Source organism: Halichoeres trimaculatus, unplaced genomic scaffold (assembly GCF_033239565.1).
Source record: "Halichoeres trimaculatus isolate MK-OKI-2021-1 unplaced genomic scaffold, fHalTri1.1 fHalTri1_scaffold_19, whole genome shotgun sequence".
Taxonomy (NCBI): Eukaryota; Metazoa; Chordata; class Actinopteri; order Labriformes; family Labridae; genus Halichoeres; species Halichoeres trimaculatus.
The window spans coordinates 11,963,871-11,983,246 of record NW_027437197.1 but is presented as its reverse complement, the minus strand read 5'-3'; the positions used below and the strand labels follow the sequence as shown (position 1 = coordinate 11,983,246).

Genomic DNA, 19,376 nt, shown 5'->3' with positions numbered 1-19,376 from the left:
AACCTGCTCTGATACATCTGCATGGTTGTGCAATGATTTTTTTCCCTCCTGACAGATAACACCAATAGTACTTCTCTCTTGATTCTAACCCCAGGAACAACGCTCATTCATCAGTTTTCAGTGTTTTACTCTGACCAGTAAGGTACACAGAGGCTTTACTTCTGCCTGCTTTTTTACAGCCATTTTTAGCATATGATGAAGCTGATACATGTTGCCGTTTATCCAACAGCAACTATTACAAGGAAAGAGATTCAATATCCAGCAAAATTGGGAGGATTTTAAAAGTGCTGTAAATACAGGAAACAGAATCCTGCACTGCAGATCAATCACAGGGCTTGGGGTCTGAGGTGCAAGTCAGACTTTGCGCACAAGCTTCTGCACCCAATAAAGAGTTTTGCAGACCTATGGTGTAGGCTACACCGTTGATTGATGCAGGAGTATAAAACCATGATTTACTCTGTCTTACTTTGGTGGTTTGAGCTAAAACAAATGCAACAGAAGAAAACCATCTGGTGATTTCAGACCCCTGTAAAAAACCCTCTACTTAGTTGCTCCTAAACATGTCAAACTGACCAAACATGTCATCTACATGTGATCCTAACAGAAGAATCAATGCTTTGGAGGGAGAACCCAGAATATAGATATGAAGAGTAAGGAGAGCAAATAAATTACACAGAAAGAGACTAGAGAAAGGAGGAAAAAAAAGAGGCGAGACAGACAGCAAACAGATTTGGTGCTGGTAATGTTTCTAGGAAATCTAGTTTAACATTAAGCTCTCTTCCCAGAAAAAAAAACTGGCAGAATCATCTACATAATTCTAGAAAAGACCAACTATGGCTTAAACATTAATAAGACAGGTAACTGAAATGTAATGCAGCACATTTCTCAGCAAAACGAGGTCCCTAGTAACGGTTTTAGTGGAATTGACTGCAGATTTATGAATAGACCAGTCTGTACCAAGAACATTTACAGTTTGATTCTGCAGTGAGGTACATATCTTGGGGTCTAAAGGGAAATTTCCTGTCAGCATCTACTTGTGAACTACAGGGAGCAGGGCAGCAGAGAAGATGGTGATCATGAATGTGTGTCTAGTATGAAACTATCAATGGAAAAGGCTTTTGTTGGTGCTCTATTCTTTGTCCAGTCAACCACACCTGAGACCAACTTTTCTGTAACTGGCTGAAACTGAAACAGTAAGTTTTGAGACATATCAACAAAAGCACTGCAGTCCTAACTGATTCTAAGGCATTCCACAGGGCTCCTTACTGAGTCCTACTCTTTTTATCGACTCCCTATATCACAGACTGTATTCTCAGTGAAGTAACCCACTGTTTTTTGAGAGAGGTTATTGGCCCAAACAAGGTGGTCACTATATATGAAATGCTAACTCTGGATAACCATTAGCTGGTCTACAAACCAGCAAAATGTGAAGTTGAGGCTATAGTCTTACTGCCAAGCAAACGGCTAGTGTATGTCAATCATATCACTTCTGCAACTTTATCTTAATATAATCTAAACAGATTTCAATTTACACCATTTCCACTTACAAGCCATTCCTGTTGTCTCAACAGTACATCACTCAGTCTCCATATATGAAAATTTACAACAAGTTACTCTTGAAAGTTGCCTTTCAAAGCTTCTTTTTCAAGTTGTTCTTTTGTTGTTGTTTTTTTGTCGTTGTCACAGTTTCATCTAACTTCTCCATGACTGTTTACTAGATTAAAAATAGCCACAGATAAATATTGTAGCAACACTTGGCTAGAGAACCAGCACATTTAATGACTCATGTAATTTGATGTTTTGTGTGTGGCTGTGTCACTTACCATGGGAAATAGTTGATCCGTACCCTGTTCTTGTAAACCACAATCCCGGCAGACATAACCCCAATAAGAATCTCTGTGTTGCTCTGGTCCTAAGGAAAAATGAACAGAGAAGAGCTGAACAGAACAGAAACAGTGAGAGTAAAATCTGCTGGTACTGCAGGAAGGCAAAGCTCAGAATGGAGGGACGAACGCATTGAAGTAAGAGTAGATAATTAGGCAACACTAAAAGAAACCAAAACGTCACAAAACTATTCGAATCTGTGAGGCAATTTGTGTTCTAATTTTCAAGTTCATATTTAAAATTTGACTTTTTTTAAAAAGAACAAAGCAGATTTAAAGTTTTGATTCTTCTTCTTTTATATATTTCTTGATTGTTACTTTGCTTTAACAATATTTGAAATTCAAATTTTAATCATTAGTAAGTGATAGCAAAAATGTAATTCTACTGTTTCAAAGAGCAAAATAAAGGACTACAGACCCTGCTCCTGGGGCCCTAATTCTATCACCTTGGCCTGTCTGATCCTGAACCATGTCCTCTCTTTGCGAGCTATACATTGACTCTACACAACGTGCTAATATTGGTCCACTTCTCTCTCCTCTCTCTGGTCCTCAGCTGCTTGTGGACCAGAGAGAGGAGAGAGAGACTTTGGAAACCCTGCCACAAGGTTACAAGGCTTTGGCTAAGAAAATGGATGAGGCCACAGACAAGCCCACACACACATGGGGGCACACACACAGAGAAGCAGATAGGTGTTAAAAGTCATCAGGTAAAACCTTACTTACCCTTGCATAGTGCAGCTCTACCCCGTAGAGCTCCAGCGTACGTGCTGTGTTCAGATAATTAAACTCTGACTCGGCAGGAGATAGACCACTGAGAGAAGAGAGAGACAGTTGTTAAACGCTGTATGTGTATCATGTAACCAGTATCTGTGACATAAACAGTGAGGGTCGATTATATTTGGTCTGTGAACAGTGAGTTCACCAATGCAAGTTGAATTCATGGGTCTCTGTAATGTCTGTTCGAGCATGTATACAACAGTGTACCTGTGCTGCTGGTGATGTTTGGAGACCTCTTTGTGAAAGTCTTGTGGGGGGTTGGGGATGAAGCAGTATTCTGACAGATAGCCTGATGAATGCTCTGTTTCACTGTAGTCCCCGAGCTCAGCTACAGAGAGACAGAGACAAAGAGAAAGACAGAAACAGTCATTGCATCACTGCTCTCTTTATTTCACAGTCAAAGTGGAGGAAAAACGCAGATGAAACAAAAACAAGAATGACATTAAGGTCGGAACTGTTTGTGAACAGGTGTGATTCATAATAATCCATTTACAAAGACATTTGTTGTAGTAACTTGTATCATTCTGGGGTGAATTTATTCAAAGATTTGTTTGTTTAAAGAGAGACACTTGTTCTGCCTGGTGTCAAGAAATAATATGAGTGGAACAAATGGTATTAAAACTTGAACAGTTTATTCAAAACAGCATAATGTACATGATGTTTGTGTGGATGGTTTGTTGTCTCTACATGTTGGCCCCATGATAGACTGGTCACCTGTCTAAAAAGAGTGTTTAACTGCAGGAACTTTTTTCCAGGAATTGGTGACTTTTTGCAGAACTTTGTGCTTTTTAACTGCAGGAACTATAATCTAAATTTAGTTCTGGGGTAATTATCTTACCCCTTGAAATTACCCTAACAGAGAGGTCATTTTCCCAGAAGTCCAGGGGCTATAAAAGGTGAGCATTTCTGATTGGTGGAGCACTCAAATTGTATTTACTTTTCCACTGTAACTTTATACAGAGCTGTGATCCACATGGGTTTAATAACTCCAAAACAAACATCCTACTTGAGCCTGAGAGTTAACGTGTTTTTGTCAGCTCCAGGTGTTATGGTGTGAAAAGTGACTCCAAGCTACTGAAACATGGATGAAGTCCTCAGAATGCATCATAGTTTAGTTTTATATTCTTCATAATATCCCCATGTGATATGTATTAAAAACTACTCAAAGCAATTTTAGATTCATTCGTTGTTTTTAAAATTAAAACACCACTTAATGTTCTAAAAGGGACAGGCTCCACCCTCTGTGACCTCAAATGGGAGAATTGGTATAAATGACTATCTTAAAAAACAGAAACATCTTTATTTATTCATTGATAAAACGCATCACATGCTGCACTGGCTTGTAAAGATGACTTTTAAGATTGTGAATACAACAAATATTTAAAAACTATTATGAAACTTCTAGCCCCTCAAGAGATCGATTTCACACAGCAGGACTGTAACAGAGAGTTTCATATAATAAGACACTCGAAAATATTCCAAGATCTCTTTTAACCCTCAGAGTCCTTGGGGAGAATGAGCTCAAAGCAAATCCCCAAAGCCATTAGCTCACTAGCTGGCAGCTGAAGCTCAAAATCATCAATTGGCTCAAGTAGTCCCTGGACTAACCTTACCAGCCAGTAGCCTAAGCATATTGACCGCCGGATCAATCCAAGCTGAACCACTTATTGATGTGTAGACTCCAGGGAGAAATTTATGTCTGCTCAATAGCTTACATCTTCACACAGTGGGCTAATGTTGTTTTATTTATGCTGCAGTTATTACTTAAACACGGTTTAACGTCAGGGCTATTACAGCTCAAAGACTAGCTGACAGTCTGATCTCTCTTTTATGCCAGAAGATTGACTTTCAGTGGAAAGAAAAGCCTGAACCAAGTCGTTATAACGATTCTATCAACCAATTAACCTTTAGTACAAGATCTCAAAGTCTCCATTTGAGGAGATGGATTTATAAATTTAAGGGAAATCCTATTCTTGGTGTGTTAGTGCATAATTTCCTTAAAATGTCAACAAAATACTGACAGAAAATCTAAGTGTGTGTTTGGTCCTCAGCACAAGCCACTGTCAGTGTGCATGAATTAACAGGCAGATGTATGCAAATCAATGACAACCAGCTTTAAAGGTGTTTCAATGTTTGATGATGCAACATTTCTGTTCGTATGCAACGCTGCCTTACACAAGCCCACATCTCATGTTTGAAAATGGAAGAACAAAAATGGGTTATTTTGAGATCTCTTTCAAAATGCCTCAGTACTGCGATGGGGGATGCTACGCATTTCAGGCAGCATTTGGTCAATTTTAAACAAGACTTCAAGCCTGCTGGGTGGGATTTGTGGTGTTTTGAGAATGCATGCTTTAGTGTAGGATTTAGAGCGATCACGGCTGGCACTTGGGCCCAGCTGACTGAATTAGCAGCATAGCAGCTGCTTCAAGCCCTTTTTCCCAAAGCAAACATTTATCTTCATAATCTGGGCTGGCACTAAGAGAAGTGACAACATGCACCTAGCAACAGAGCGTGTGCGTGCATGGGGGTAAAAGCAGTAGTGTCATGATGTTGGTAGTCTAGACCAAATCTCTTCACTGACCTATATACAGTAGCTGAGCAAATTCCCTACAAAATATGCCAGGGAGGTGGAGGAGAAAGGCGGGAGGCAGCAGCAGAGGAGAAAGAGAGAGGGGTTTGTGAGTGTGAAAAAAGGGATAAGCAGGGAGTGATGAGAAAGACTAAACAGAGATAAAAGAAAGAGACAGACAGAAGGCAAAACAGGCTGTGTGAAAACAAAGAGCTGCAGTAAAAAGAGAAAGAGCGAGTGAGACGGACAGACAGAGCAGTGTGTCAGGAGTCATTATTGTGATGACAGAGGGGCCCAGTCAGCATTTAACCCACACGCTACATCACAACAGTAGATGAGATTAGCGCTAAGGGCTGAAAGTCCGCTGGCATGGACCGACTGTGGGTCTGAAGAGAGGTTTTTAAAGTAGCAGTTTGGCTAAATGTTGGCAAGGAGGAGCGGAGGAGGAAGAGGAAGAGCTTCTATGATGTATCATGTATTTATGTGTATCTGCAAGTGTATTAAAAATATTTTTAAACAAAGTACTGACTGTTTTCTTTAAAATATCTGCTTCCAACAATGCATACAGTTGCTCATTTTTTGTTTTCATTTGCTACTGAACCACATTTGGCCAAAAGAAGCCCTGACATTAAAAAAAAACTAGCATTAATTGAATATTTATGTCATTGCAGACACCATCAAATATCACCACACTGCTTAATTGAATCATAATGGCTTCAGAGCAGCAGCTATAAATGCACTAGAGCAACCACAGTCATTACATTTAACAGTGTGTGCAGCTTAAGAGAGGCCTAATGAATTGCCTTTCCATTGCTGTGCAGAGTGGATGCATCCAGGGAGCACTACTTACATTGAACAGAATATGAGGCCAGCAGTGCGGCTGTGTTGTGTGGACAGGGTAATCTGGAAGTCACAGACACAGAAACACACAGTGAGATATTTAGATGTTAAGTTTGGAATACAAGTTGTAAAACATCTGATACACAAATAACAGCACACTCACCTTCCAGTTAATATGTCTTGCTTGATCTGAAGAAAATATTGGTACCTGAGGGTGAACAAAACACTTTATTAGGCTTGAGACCAGCAGGGGCTTTTTTTGTACAGATTAGTTATAATTTCATGTAAAGGTAGACATCCATGATGGAGGTTTTTGTTAGTAGATGACATTTCTATGATGTCCTTTTAAAATAAATGTTCCTGAAAAACTCCATTAAAAAGTAACAGCATACCCCCTGAGTATTAACGCGTGGATAGAATAGTTTTCAAAAAGGGAGACTTTTAGTTTCAGACCTGACAGAGTTGTGGATAACAGCAGATCAGCATGTCAGATCCCTGCTCCCTGCTGTAATGAGCTGTATACAAAGTATTAATGAGGCTCAGGGAGCGAGGCGGGAAAGGCGCTATGGCGCTGTGATGCCTCCTCTGCATGTTGCTCATATAGAGCGCACTGATGTCGACCTTATGTTTATAGAGCTGTGGGCTGGAGTTGTCATAACGGCCGTGATATGAATCATACAGGTTTCATGTTTTTCTTTAATGAGTGTGTATTCATGGGAGGATGAAGCTTTGGTTCTGGGTATTAATTTACTCCAAAAATCTGTTTTCAGATCACCCACATTTTTATTGTTGTTTATTTTACACACACTTATACATCTACAGAAGATAAACACATTGTTTTAAACTCACATGCAGTATATAACATGTACCATGAACTGTGGGACATGATGTTCCCTGTTTGCACATGTGACGTCCAGCTTGTTAATTGCACCATTTGTTTACTTCAGTGGCAGCTAGCCAGCTCAGTAATCTGAGGATAAATCTGCCTTTGAATAATCAGACACTTAGCTTGGTGCTAGTAATGTCTGTATCACTGCTGGCTTAATGTGTGAATGCAAAACTGGGTATACAGCGACTACAAAATTAATATACAGGGATTTTTTTATTATTATTATCATTCATGTGACCCAATACAGGTAAAAATAGTTAAGAGTGAGCCCACTTTTTGTGTCCTCTTTTTTCAGCCTCACAACAAACTCTCCTCATAATGCACCAGTCAAGAGTAGAAACAGGATTATCAATAATTAAGATTAACAATGTAGTATAAAGTTGCTGACCACTTAATTAGGTACATCTGTTGAACTGCTCATTAATAGCAATATCTAATCAGCCAATCACATGGCAGCAATTAAATGCATGATGAACGTAGCATGGTTGTTGGTTACGGAAAAACTAGTCAAAGCATTTCAGATACTGCTGATCAGCCAACTTTACAGAGATTGGTCCCAAAAGGAGAAAAAAATCCAGGGATTTGGGACAAAATGCCTTGTTGATGCTTAGTTCATAGGAGAATGACAGGGGAAGACTATCTCTGAACAAGCAACTCATCCAACCTTAAAACACATGCGTTACAGCAGCAGAAGACCCCTTAAACACTAGAGCATATGAAAGATTGGAGCCCTTACATGCTAAAAATTGCGGTCATTCTTTCTGTAAACGTTGTATTCTTACCGTGTGTATTCTTCTTGAAGTTTGCTGGGGTCAGTCACAAAGAATTTGACTCTGAAGCTCAAGTTATGGGGGGACCCTCCTGGAAAATTAAAAGGTGAGGAGTCAGATGGGTGAAACACAGGACAGATTTTTAAGGAGTGTGTGAACTTTCTCTTCCAGACGTCTCTGATAGTGTTGGTACTGAATTATGTGAAAGTTCTTCATGTTTTTAAGGCACGAAGAGATACTGACTCCTTTACTGACACTGGTTTGAAACTTACATCTTTTTTGAGCCAAAGGGTAAAATAAGAAAGCGTACATTACACAAGTCTAATTCAAAGAACTGTGTTCAAGGCAAAATTCTCTTGTTGTTCTTCAATGAATCAGTCACCCAGCATATAACCGAGTTGAAACACAGTTCAATCATTGCTCAAGGGGGACTGTGTTTCTCACTTGGGCTACGTCTTAATTGTTCTTCATGTTACAAATTCTCATACTCATTATCAAAAAAGAGTCAAGTTGAAATGAAGTTTACCCGTTCCCTAAGGCAGATTGAGAATTTTTAACTGGACACTTTGGCTCTAGGTAGAGTGTGGATTATTAACTGTAAGGATGGATGAAGTGCACACGACTGCTTCAAACAATGTTCTGAAAACCAAGCAACTAAGTTGGACTTGAAAGAACTGTCTCAGCTGTACGACTTTGTGCTGATTCCTGAAAATGTCGTGAACTGGTTAAGTCGAGGTGGTGTGTAGTGGATTTCACCTACTTTTTAACTGTTTCCTGATGGGCTTGTTGGGATCGAGCCAGCGCTGTAAAATATTGATTTAGAGACTCTTAGAGACACCAGAACGCTTTCACAGCATGAAAACACACTGTTAATTATTCACCACTGGCCACACACACACACACACACACACTTCACAGACATACCCAAACACAATCTATACAAACCCACATCAATACAGTGCATACACTGAGATGATTCCTGAGTGTAATACACAGAGTCATAGTAAGAGTCATTTTATGAGACTGAATCAAGTAGGGAATCTCTGGAGACACACTCATGCACAGGTTGGAGGATAACCTTTTAAAATGTTATTTTCTGTATTAGCCATTACTAACAATGCAAAGCTGTGAAATAATAACTATAGAGCCTACATTGGTTGGCTAGAAAGCTGAAGTACAGTATTTTGCACAGAAATACATTCACACAATAGCTTATGATAACTTAATTTTAAAAAGTTATATCATTTGTCATGTTTGCTTTACTCAAACCAAAACAGAAGTATGAATAAAATAAAACTTATACTGACTGGTGAATCTAAGGAGTCATCAGCTAAGTGCAGGCCAAAGTAGTCTCTCTCAGTCAGCTCCAGGTGCTTAAAGACGGCATCAAGCAACAATTGGCCATGATCCGACTTCTGCAAAGGAGAAAAGAAAACAAGTTCAAGTTTTTGCTCCCAAAAATAGAAGGACACAATTTCACACACTTCACACAAAGATGTCTAAATCACGTCTTCACAGTTTTGGTGAAAGGTCACAGGAGAAAAAACGTGGTCATGTGAGTGTGAAAGGAAGTAGTTAGACCACATCCTGTCACATACTAATGAGAAGAGAGAAGCACAGTGCCAGAACTCCTTACACAAAGAAATTCCTTTTTCTGCGGAGGAATCTAAATAATTAAATTGCTCCCACTGCTTGCAAAACGGTTCTCAGAGCTTTGCGAAGAGTGTTTTATCCATGTCGAGTTTCAGTTAATATCTATACATCCACATGGGAAGAACATGTATGAGGGATTAAGCAGATGCGTGCCTGAGGGCCATTGTCACATATTTTCCTGTGTGGCTGATTCAGTGACCATGTAACACTATGTGACATATTTATACCAACAGAGCAAAGTTAAGGAGTCATAGGAAATACAAAAAGCCAGCATGAAAATGACATAAAATCCATCAAACAGTACAATCTCTTAAAAAATGTGGCAGGAAGGAATGGAAAAATGGTTTCCTATGGGATGTATAGATGTACTTTGGCTTTTACAAGTGTTATATTAAAGTTTAAAATTCTTCTAAAGTTAAAAAATAAACTGAAGGCAACTTTTCAATGTGTCAGATCATTTGCAGGAATAGTGAACTAAGACAAAAATCTACAGTTAAGTATTGAAGATTTTTTAAATGTTCACTACAGTTAACTTTTCAGCTTCCTTAACTAAGTGATGATGAAATAGGAGGAGGCAGAATGTTTTGCCAACTGTTCTCTGAAAGCTGTCTGAAGAGAAGACAGCAGCAGGTACAGAGGAGTCAGAAGCTTACAACAGAACATTTGGCCATAAAAAAAAGAGCCAAATACAAAAGCTAAGAAAGACACAAAAGTTAGTCTGTGGTCAGGCTTCACAGAAGAACGACACTTAACGAGTAACATCCAGAAGCACAGACTTAGAGTTCAGGAGAGTAATTAGATTAAAGTGAATCAATGAGTGGGAGCTTTAACTAAGTTACTTCAAACTTTCACTTTTTATACGCACACTGAGGACAGGATGTGTTTTGCTATAACCAAACAGGAAGTGGAAAAAATGTGAGCATGCTTCAGAGAGAGCTGTAATTTCTTCAATTTAAAGCTACTGTAAGGAACTTTATGTTGCGTTAATTCTGTGATTGCAGTGGACAAAATCTTTTGTGTTTCTTTGGGATAAAGCAACATCCTTTAACATTATGTTGCAGTAGCTAATTTGCCCTCTAACAAAATAAAGCCCCAATTGAAGAGTTTCTCTGTTTTAAGAGATATTTCAACAAAGAACATAAGTCTTTCTGCAAAATTTTTCTTCAATTAGTTGGGTACAATTTTAGCTTTAAACTTCTGTCTGCGACCCCTGCCTAAGCTGTATTGTCGGTCATAATCATTGTTTTCCCTACAAACTTAGAAAAGCTGCTTAAGCACACAAGATCGCCTTACAATCAAAAGCACGGGCAAAACAACTAACTCAGGAAAAAGTCCCATTTAATCCAGATACCAGACCTGTTTTTTTTTAATGCAGAAATAATAGAAATGTGAACTGAATTTCAAAAATGACAGTTAAAAAACTAGAAAAGCAATCAGAGAGTGCAGACCTCCACCAAGCATATTGTGATTGTAACGCAACACTACAGTCTTACTTTAATGTTATACTCCCTCTCAGCAGACTGCATGCTACAATTTGGTGTTAGTTGCAGGTTTGTACAATAATTTATTAGGGATGCACGATATTATCGGCACAATATCGGTATTGGCTGATAAAAGCTTAAAAACATGTTTATTGGTATCTGCAGATATGGAAATTTCTGACGATAGGCACAGCCGATAAGGTGCTGTTCAGTTAGGATTATTATTATTTTCCATCTGAAAAATAAGCTTCTTAAATAAAATGTAGCACTTCATTTATTTGTACAGCAGAGCTCTGTGTCTGTCACCAGATTGTTACAGTAGCTCTAAAATAATCAAATGTAACTTGGTTATGTTTAAAAATGCATTGTACATTTAAAGTTCATGTGATCTAAAGAAAGTATTTTTCTGTATTTCAATACTGAATGTCTTGAGTTTGAAAAAATAATACATTTCTTATTTATGGTAAAATCAAATGTTTTTTGTCTTGTTTTATGCGTGTTTCTTAAACAAATAAGACCGTCACAATAAGAGTAACATATAAATTCCAGTACAGGATATACTTAGCTTTCTTTACAGTGAAAAAAACAAACAAACTTGTGATTATCGGTATCGGTATCGGCCAAAAGGGGTTTCGATATATCGGCATATCGGATATCGACAAAAATCCAATATCGTGCATCTCTATAATTTATACACACATATGGTGAAAACAGCCCTATCTCACGATGATAAACAATCCTTAAAAAAAATCCTGGATCCAGACGGTGATCTGGATCACCTCCAAATTTAACCACTCCTTCCTTATCCCATTTTGAACATTTCCTGAAAATTTCATCAAGATCCGTTTGTTACTTTTTGAGTTATATTGTTCACAGACAAACAGGCAAACTCTCCCAAAAACATAACCCCTTGGTGGAGGTAATTATAAGCATAACACTGCAGACCAGAGGGTGAGAAGTTGTATTTAAGGTGAGAAAAGTGGTTGATACTGATAAAAAAAAGCTATTTGAAAACTACCAGAGTGGCTGAGAACACCATGACAGAGGGACAAGAGTGAGACGGAGGTGTAGGGAAACAGGAAGCAGCCTGACAAATTATTTATTAAACACATCATTAATATCCCATCGTTTCATGAGAGAGTAGGAAGGGCGAGAGGACAAACTGTGGGACTGCAAGTGGAGCAGAAATTCACACCTGATCCTGCTGCGACTTTGAGAGAGAGAGTGTGAGTGTGTAACTCCATCAGGGCTCCCATGGGAGAACACACACACAAACATAGTTGGTGCTCTCGTCTAACGCTCTCCTTTACCCTGGTGACACACTTTTACAGCACAGCATGTGTGAGCAGAGTGTGTGTGTGGGAATAGATGGTATGATAGTTGACAATGGACATGTTGACATGGCAGCCCTCTAGGATCACCGGCAGTCTTCTAGTGCTGGGTGTGTAAGTGTGTCTGCTTGCAATCTAGTGCTGTCAGAGCCTTGGTGATTCAGCGAGTCAACACTTGTTCATGCTCACTTCCTACAGCTACACTATCACGTCTGAATCTCTGAAAAATGAAGTTTAAGACATGTTAATATCTGTCAGATATTACAGAGCTCTGCATTTTTAACATGGACTCTGGTGACAACAGGCTAAAAAAACCCATCAGAAACATATGGGTGATGTCACAAACACTATATTTAATACAGTCTGTGCTTTGAGTCTGCTTCAAGAACTGCATATTTGTGCTCCTCCACTTTTCAACAAGAGGAGTTTTCTTGTTACAATATCACAAATTTCCCCACTGTGGGATGAATAAAGGATGATCTTATTTTAGGTTGTCTTATCTTTCACGTGCCTCAGCAAAGTACAGCCATAGCAACTAATGTCTGCTCACTTGTTTTGCTTGCAAAATCCACAAACCTAAAAACTAACACCAAGTTTTTTCTGAGGTTAACCTGCTTTTTAAAAAGTAACGCAAAAATCAGGAATCCATTTTATATTCATGACAAAATAACTATGAAAAAAACAACTTGTGAACACACTGATTGCTTCAATAACTAACTCTTTAGTTTAGCTCATCAATAAAAAAAAACTTGAAGTCTGATGATTTAATTTACTGCTGACCGATTTCAAAAAATTAGGTCATACAGACAAAATGGGGATGTGAAGAAACACGCAAACCTCTAATGTGATGTTTCCCCATGCAGGGCTATTCATAGATATGTCTGAGAGTCTATGTGTGTGCGTGCGTGTGTGTGAGTGTGTGTGTCTGTACTGTTTCCTCTTTGTATAAAGTCACTTTTCAAGCCGATGTGTGAGCCTTCTTTATACTTTGCTCCCAGGAACCCATCACCCCTCTGTATGTGTGAGTGCATGCACATGTGTGTGTCTGTGTGTTTCCTGACTCGCCTCTACTTGTATTCCAAAAGCATGCCACCCCAAATATGCAGTTGCTGGCACTGCAGGAGGAAAACACAGCCATACATTGTGAAAGGGAGTCAACTTTACTTTTTCACACATTTTTTAAAATGCTTTTACACAGCACAAGTAAACAGTGCAAAGATAAAAAGAACACAACAACATAAACTAAAGCTCAAGTGGAGGGACGGGAGACAGAGGGTCACAAAGACACAGAGAAAGAAGAGGGTAAAAAAAAGGAGTGATTAACGATGTGATTGTGAGAGACAAACGCTCTTTGTGTCATTTTTCATCAGTCCGGCAGCGTCACTGACTAAAAAAGCGTCTTGTGTGCGTGAGAGCAAAACAGAAGGAAACACAGTGATAGAGTGCAATCAGAAGAAAGAGAAAGCAATGCTTGAAGTCTCGAAAAAAAAAAGACCCCAAACATCAATCACACTGAGAAAGCAGAGGGAAAATCCCAAATTTTCTTAAAAGATGACACATCTTGTTTTGTTTTAATCTCCAAGATGTGGAGGAAAAACTGAATGTGTTGCATGAATGTGTTTGTGTAGAAGAATGATGGAAATTCAGGAATGAGTGCGGCTGCTTGTCGAGGCAGGAAGAAGACTACATGAGCGAGAAGTCGCCGACGTATACCTCTGTCTATCTGTTTAGGAATGTTACTCCTGAAAACAGTGAGTTTTTGGGTGTCGTGTTATAAATACAGACGCATTAACGTGACATTAGAGATAAAGCTGAGCTTTTTTTATTTGTATTCACCTTCTTTAAGTAGGCTTTAAGTAGGCTCAAATCCTCAGAGCTTGAACTTGTACCAAAGGATGTAATAAGAATGCAATTTAATAACAACAGAGCAAACTTGCTGAGAAAAATCATGTGATTTAATCCAAAAAGCCCTGAAAGGCTGCTCTATAGTCCTTGTGGTGAGATTGTTTACCCAAAAGCTAGCCTTGAGGATTAAATCCCTTTACCAGACGTAATCTACAAAAACAACAGCCATTGTAAATACATTTATAGCTAAAGGAGAAATATAAAGGAGGAATAACTGTTCAAGCGTACATGACAGACCTCCGCGTTTCTGGATGAAGAAGTAGCTCGGCAGGCTCTCACAGCCACACCCAGCCCGCAGCACAAACAAAAATATGCTGCGCCCGTATCCACAGTTTTCACACTAATTCAAAGTCTGTCTCTAACTCGTAATTAAAAAGGAATCATTTTCAAAAACAGAGCACAGCCATCATCGTCTGAAGTTCAGCTTACACAGTCACAGAAATGGCACGCACACTGTTTTGAGCTCTGACTGTTAAACTAGAACAAAAGCAGTCCAGGGTGCAGGTCATCAACTGTTTACCAACATAGAGTGGAATATGTCATAGGTACTTCTTTTTTGCCTTTACTAAAAGGAAAAAGAAAAAAAAACTTTTTAACCTTAAATTTCTAAGACATTTCAATAAGGGTGCTCTGATCTGATGGTAATCTCTGACTCAAGTGTCAGCACTGAAAGTTTCGTTTCTCATGAAAATGTGCTCTTTCTTTTGAGAGACATTTCACTGAAAAGTAGTGAGTCTAAAAAACGATGAAGTCTATGCAGCAGTGCTAAAAACTGTACTTTTCAAGATTCTGCTTAAGGCTAGCTGCAAAAACACCAGAAACCACCAACACACCAAATTTAAAAATGGCAATTTCTCTGTCTGCACACACTGTACAGGGGTGACTTTTATTTTTACAACTCATTATTTTTAAAGTTACCAAACTATCAACTTGACTGAAAGGCAGGCACCCTGTAGCTTTCAATAAAGAGGCAAAAAGCCTGTCTCTTTACCTCATCCTAACCTCAACAACGCTAGGTTCAGTTCAGCGTTTCCAGTACACCCCCCTCTCAACAATAGGCTTCAAAACTCTGAGTAAACACAAAGCATACTGGAAATGACTTAGGAAGTTCAATTGTATAGCATTTCCTTTTCCAAGGAAATGACTATTATGATTTGTACTGGTTAAAAATGAATCACAAAATCTGTAATGGCAAAAATTACAGTCCAATCACAAGTCCATATATGTAGGTGTGAGAGTGTCAAGGTCTGTCCCACTGTCACATCATGAGGTGCATGAGCACTTGAGGCAGACTTTGCAACAATAAATTACGCTCCTCACATGAGTCCTGAGAGGTCAGGGCTTTAGCTTTAAGGTCAACATGTTTAGAAAACATCTCCAGCTTTATTTTACCGAGCAATTTTATATTAGATCAAACAGCTGAAAAGCGAGGGAGTGGGGGGTGATGTGCAGCACAGGGTCGTGGTTGGGGGTCAAATAGACAACCACTGTAGCTTTTTATGCGTCAAACACAAAACTAAACCAGCAACTGAACCTCTTACTTTGATTTTTTTTCTTTTTGTTACTTGAAGTCATGTTTTATTCACAGGTTGTGTTCCACGCTAAAGTAATGTTTAATGCTTGCCATTTCCAGCTCTGATTTCCTGATAATTTGGACCTCCTTTATCACTAACCACTCTTGCAGACAGTGCAAGATTTGTTTGATGTGTCATACTACAATGTAATTTGCTCTGATATGACCCTGTTTTTGTATCAGTCCAGAGGTGGGTCAGTTGTGGGCTAGGCTGCCTCAGTTCCTTCCATCTATCCAGCTTTTCTACTCGCAACATTTCAGCCAAAGGTTTCTCCCTCTATCTTAGATCATCAATAAAAGCCCTCATGTGCACCATGAGCTCTCTGGTTCCCATGACGATAAGTGACCGCTTCTGGACTTTCACTCTCGCCTAGAATCAAGTTGGCCTTGGAGGGGATCAATAGACGTATTGTTGCTCTGAGGATGGCTTGGCTTGTCTTTCCAGGAAGTTACTGCCGCTGCAAGGGTCTGATCAATGACACGGACAGAGAGACTGACAGAGAGTGAGTCATTCATTCAGCGAGAGGCAGGGGTGGGGAGGAGGGAGGGGGGAGGGGTTTGGAGCAGGAAGAAGAGAGACTGGGAGATAGTGATCCACAAATATGGATGAAAGTAATTTTAGTGTTGGGAAGTATCAACTGAGTTGTGCAGAGACATTCACAAAATATGGCATACAAGCTGTACTCATTTGCTCTTTATTAAGATTAATTAGCATCCCTCTATTGATGGGTCACAACAAGAACATTTTTCATGCCCTTTCATGTTGTAGTCTTGGAGCAATCCTGAAACAACCAGTTACTTTGTTCTTATTACAGAAAGAATGAATTGGAGTTCAGTAGAAGTAAAAGATCCAAGTAGATGAATAATCCACAGGCAGTGTTATTCCAAAACCCTCACAGGTTTTGAACCCGTAAATATAGAGGAAGTGGATCAGGAAGAAAAGTACTTACGCTGACTTTGAATGCCTGGACTGTGTTGTCCAGCAGCAGTACGTTGCACACAACCTGTGTGTGCTGCCTGTCTCGCTCCAGCTCCGTCGCCCGGACATTGTAGGATCTGCCAGCAGGCAAGCGGAAGCGCGCGCTCATCACGCTCCTACCAGGGTCTGTAACAAAACAAGCAGAGAGAAGAAGATAAAACATAAAACAGCATAAAACAGAGAAGGATAAATTGAAATGAAGCACCATCATCCTACATGCAGTTTGATTTGCTTTGGCACAATTTAGCTAATGTACAGTCACATAATGATGTAGGCCCTGTCCCCTCCACAGCTGTACCAAAGGCAGCCGCACAGCAAGACAAGCCTGTACAAGCAATGAGAAGAAGCAAAGAGTGAGTGCTTCATGAGAAAAGAATGTCAATGAGTAGGCAAGCTGTTGGTTTCCTACTGGGGAACGTGGAAAATTAATAGCAGAATGACTCCACGACACTCATAGTTCACAATTCAAAGAGGAGCTATTAATGTTTGCCACACTTAATCCTTCATTCTTTAATGCAAAGCTATATATAAATAAAAGGGATACCCTAGGTGTTGAATATTAAAAACAACAATAAGAGGAGATCCTTGTTTGATTCAATGAAGCATTTATGTAATGCCTGCAGCTTACTGAGATGAAAGGGCTTCAGTGATTGGTCGTCAGATGACAGCAGGACAAACAGAGGCAGAGGATGCCCCGTCTGCTCAGCAGTGGGAATAAATAACATTAATTTTATCTGAAGCTGCTCCATTTAGAAAAAAAACACAGACTCTTTTCACAGAAACCTGCTCTGACTCGTTTCCCTTTCTCTGTAAATACTGAGCCTGTTGCATGCAGATTCAATCCACATGTACATGGATTAAAAACCGCCTCATACAAGATAAATTTATACTCTGCTCTGAATTTGAACCCAGCAGCATTACTATTAACAACATTTTGAGAAATTTACTCAAAAGCTTTTTAAAGCAAGATCGTTCTAATGGGTGGCCCAACCAGGACATAATTTATATAAGCCCTTCTTACATATGCAAGGTTTTGGGAAAAGCCCTCTCCTGAAATTATCAGTAGTTGCTCAATCATGTCCCCACAGCATGAAGTTTCCCCTGTCAGATGGAAAGGAGAATTTAAGAAGGCAGGAAACACTGTAAAGTTATAATGCAGAAATCACAGTTTAAAGTAGGGATACACCGATCCAACTTTTCTGGTAAAATTTTACACCTTGTAGACTAAATCATAGTTTAGCCTTGGTGTCAAGTTTGGACCGATCCTTTCCCACCGATACCCGATCCAGCTTTGAGGGGCTGGATTGGCGCCGATACCAGGATCAGATTGGTGCATCCCTAGTTTAAAGAGGGGTGTTGTAGTTATCCTTTATGGATAAAGAGATAACAATGCTGGTTGTCCATACTTAATCGCATTCATATGCTGGAGAACTTTTTATGATGCACAAGATCTTTGCAACACCTTTAAGATACCTGCTGAAATGATGAGATCATTGCATTGCAATCTTCTCATTGGTCCATGACACCTTAGAGGGGCGGGCATTAGCTAAAGCATGCCACCTGGCTTCCAGAGGGCCAATCAGATGGAAGGGGATATGTGAAGCGGGAGTCTTAAAGGGATAGCAGCTACAACAAAGCATTTTGCACAGAGGCTGATACAAGAATTTTCTAAGACACCAGGAAAACACCAGCATTTCTGTTAAGCCGCACATCATGCAATGCTACTGGGGGGGGGGGGGGTCCAGAAGGACAGTATAAAGAAAAAAAAACACAATACCCCCACTTTATTTTGCTTGATTTTTGCTCTTCACATTGAAAACAATTTTACAGTTACTCAGCGTATATTTGGCAGCAAGTAAATAGCTTGAAGGGCATATTGACTCCCTAATAATAGTAGCAAAACCACAGTATTTTGTACATGACATGTTTTTTTTCCTCAGTTGAAACCTTACTCAGCTGATGACTCAGGCTAGGAGGAGGAGGATTTTCCAGTTCTCTGTTGTTTCTTTTTTATGTTCTGCTCTGACAGGGAACTGGGTACAGCTGTAGGTGCATGCTATTTGAAGTGTTCTTCTTTCCATTAGATGAATATACAATTTCACAGAAGTGTAAGGCTTTAGTGTGTAAGTGGCAGTTCTCTTGATATCATGCAAGGATTACTTCACTTTTGACAAAAAAAGAAGATTTACACTCCTTTAAATCTCCAAGCCTGAACTAATATAACAAATCTTATGTCACAAATGGATTATTATAATAATTATTTTAATATTACTGCATATCAATTAGCCCCTATCAGTATCCTATGGGTCATTCATACATTTTTAACAATAATTGAAATTAAAAAATCACATATTCTGAATCATCTTAAGGTGGAAAAGTGCTTTTTGCTGCTATTAACGGTGGCTTCATGTGCTCATACATATGTGTGTATTGGTGCAAGTACACAGTTTGCACACCATCTGCCATTGGTCATAGGGGTTTGTGCTGATGTGTAGTGACAAGCAACTCAGAGAAACAGCGAGCCCTCCATATATACTATACACACACACCAATACACTCACACAGAGCCATCGTTACAAATACAGCAGCTCCTGATGACGGGGTTATGACCCCTGTGGGGTTATTATGTCTCCTGTCAAGACAGATCACTAAAGAATAAAAATGGGGGAAGGAGGACAGGGAGGACACAAATCCCACAGCAGAGGCATATGTTACCCAACAAA

General features: G+C 39.4%; 1 protein-coding gene across 2 annotated transcripts in view; it reads right to left on the bottom strand.

Annotated features, from left to right (window-relative positions):
* ptpn4a (protein tyrosine phosphatase non-receptor type 4a) overlaps positions 1-19,376 on the bottom strand; it is a 65,399-nt gene that overhangs the window by 22,703 nt on the left and 23,320 nt on the right. For both annotated transcript variants that reach the window (XM_074694494.1, XM_074694495.1), the window contains exons 2-10: positions 16,625-16,779; positions 9,039-9,146; positions 8,492-8,534; positions 7,744-7,822; positions 6,236-6,280; positions 6,083-6,135; positions 2,868-2,988; positions 2,607-2,694; positions 1,824-1,912 (exon numbers count right to left, since the gene is read on the bottom strand). In XM_074694494.1, the coding sequence (XP_074550595.1) occupies positions 1,824-1,912; positions 2,607-2,694; positions 2,868-2,988; positions 6,083-6,135; positions 6,236-6,280; positions 7,744-7,822; positions 8,492-8,534; positions 9,039-9,146; positions 16,625-16,762 (764 nt within the window). In that variant the 5' untranslated portion in view covers positions 16,763-16,779. The remainder of the gene's footprint in view (positions 1-1,823; positions 1,913-2,606; positions 2,695-2,867; positions 2,989-6,082; positions 6,136-6,235; positions 6,281-7,743; positions 7,823-8,491; positions 8,535-9,038; positions 9,147-16,624; positions 16,780-19,376) is intronic.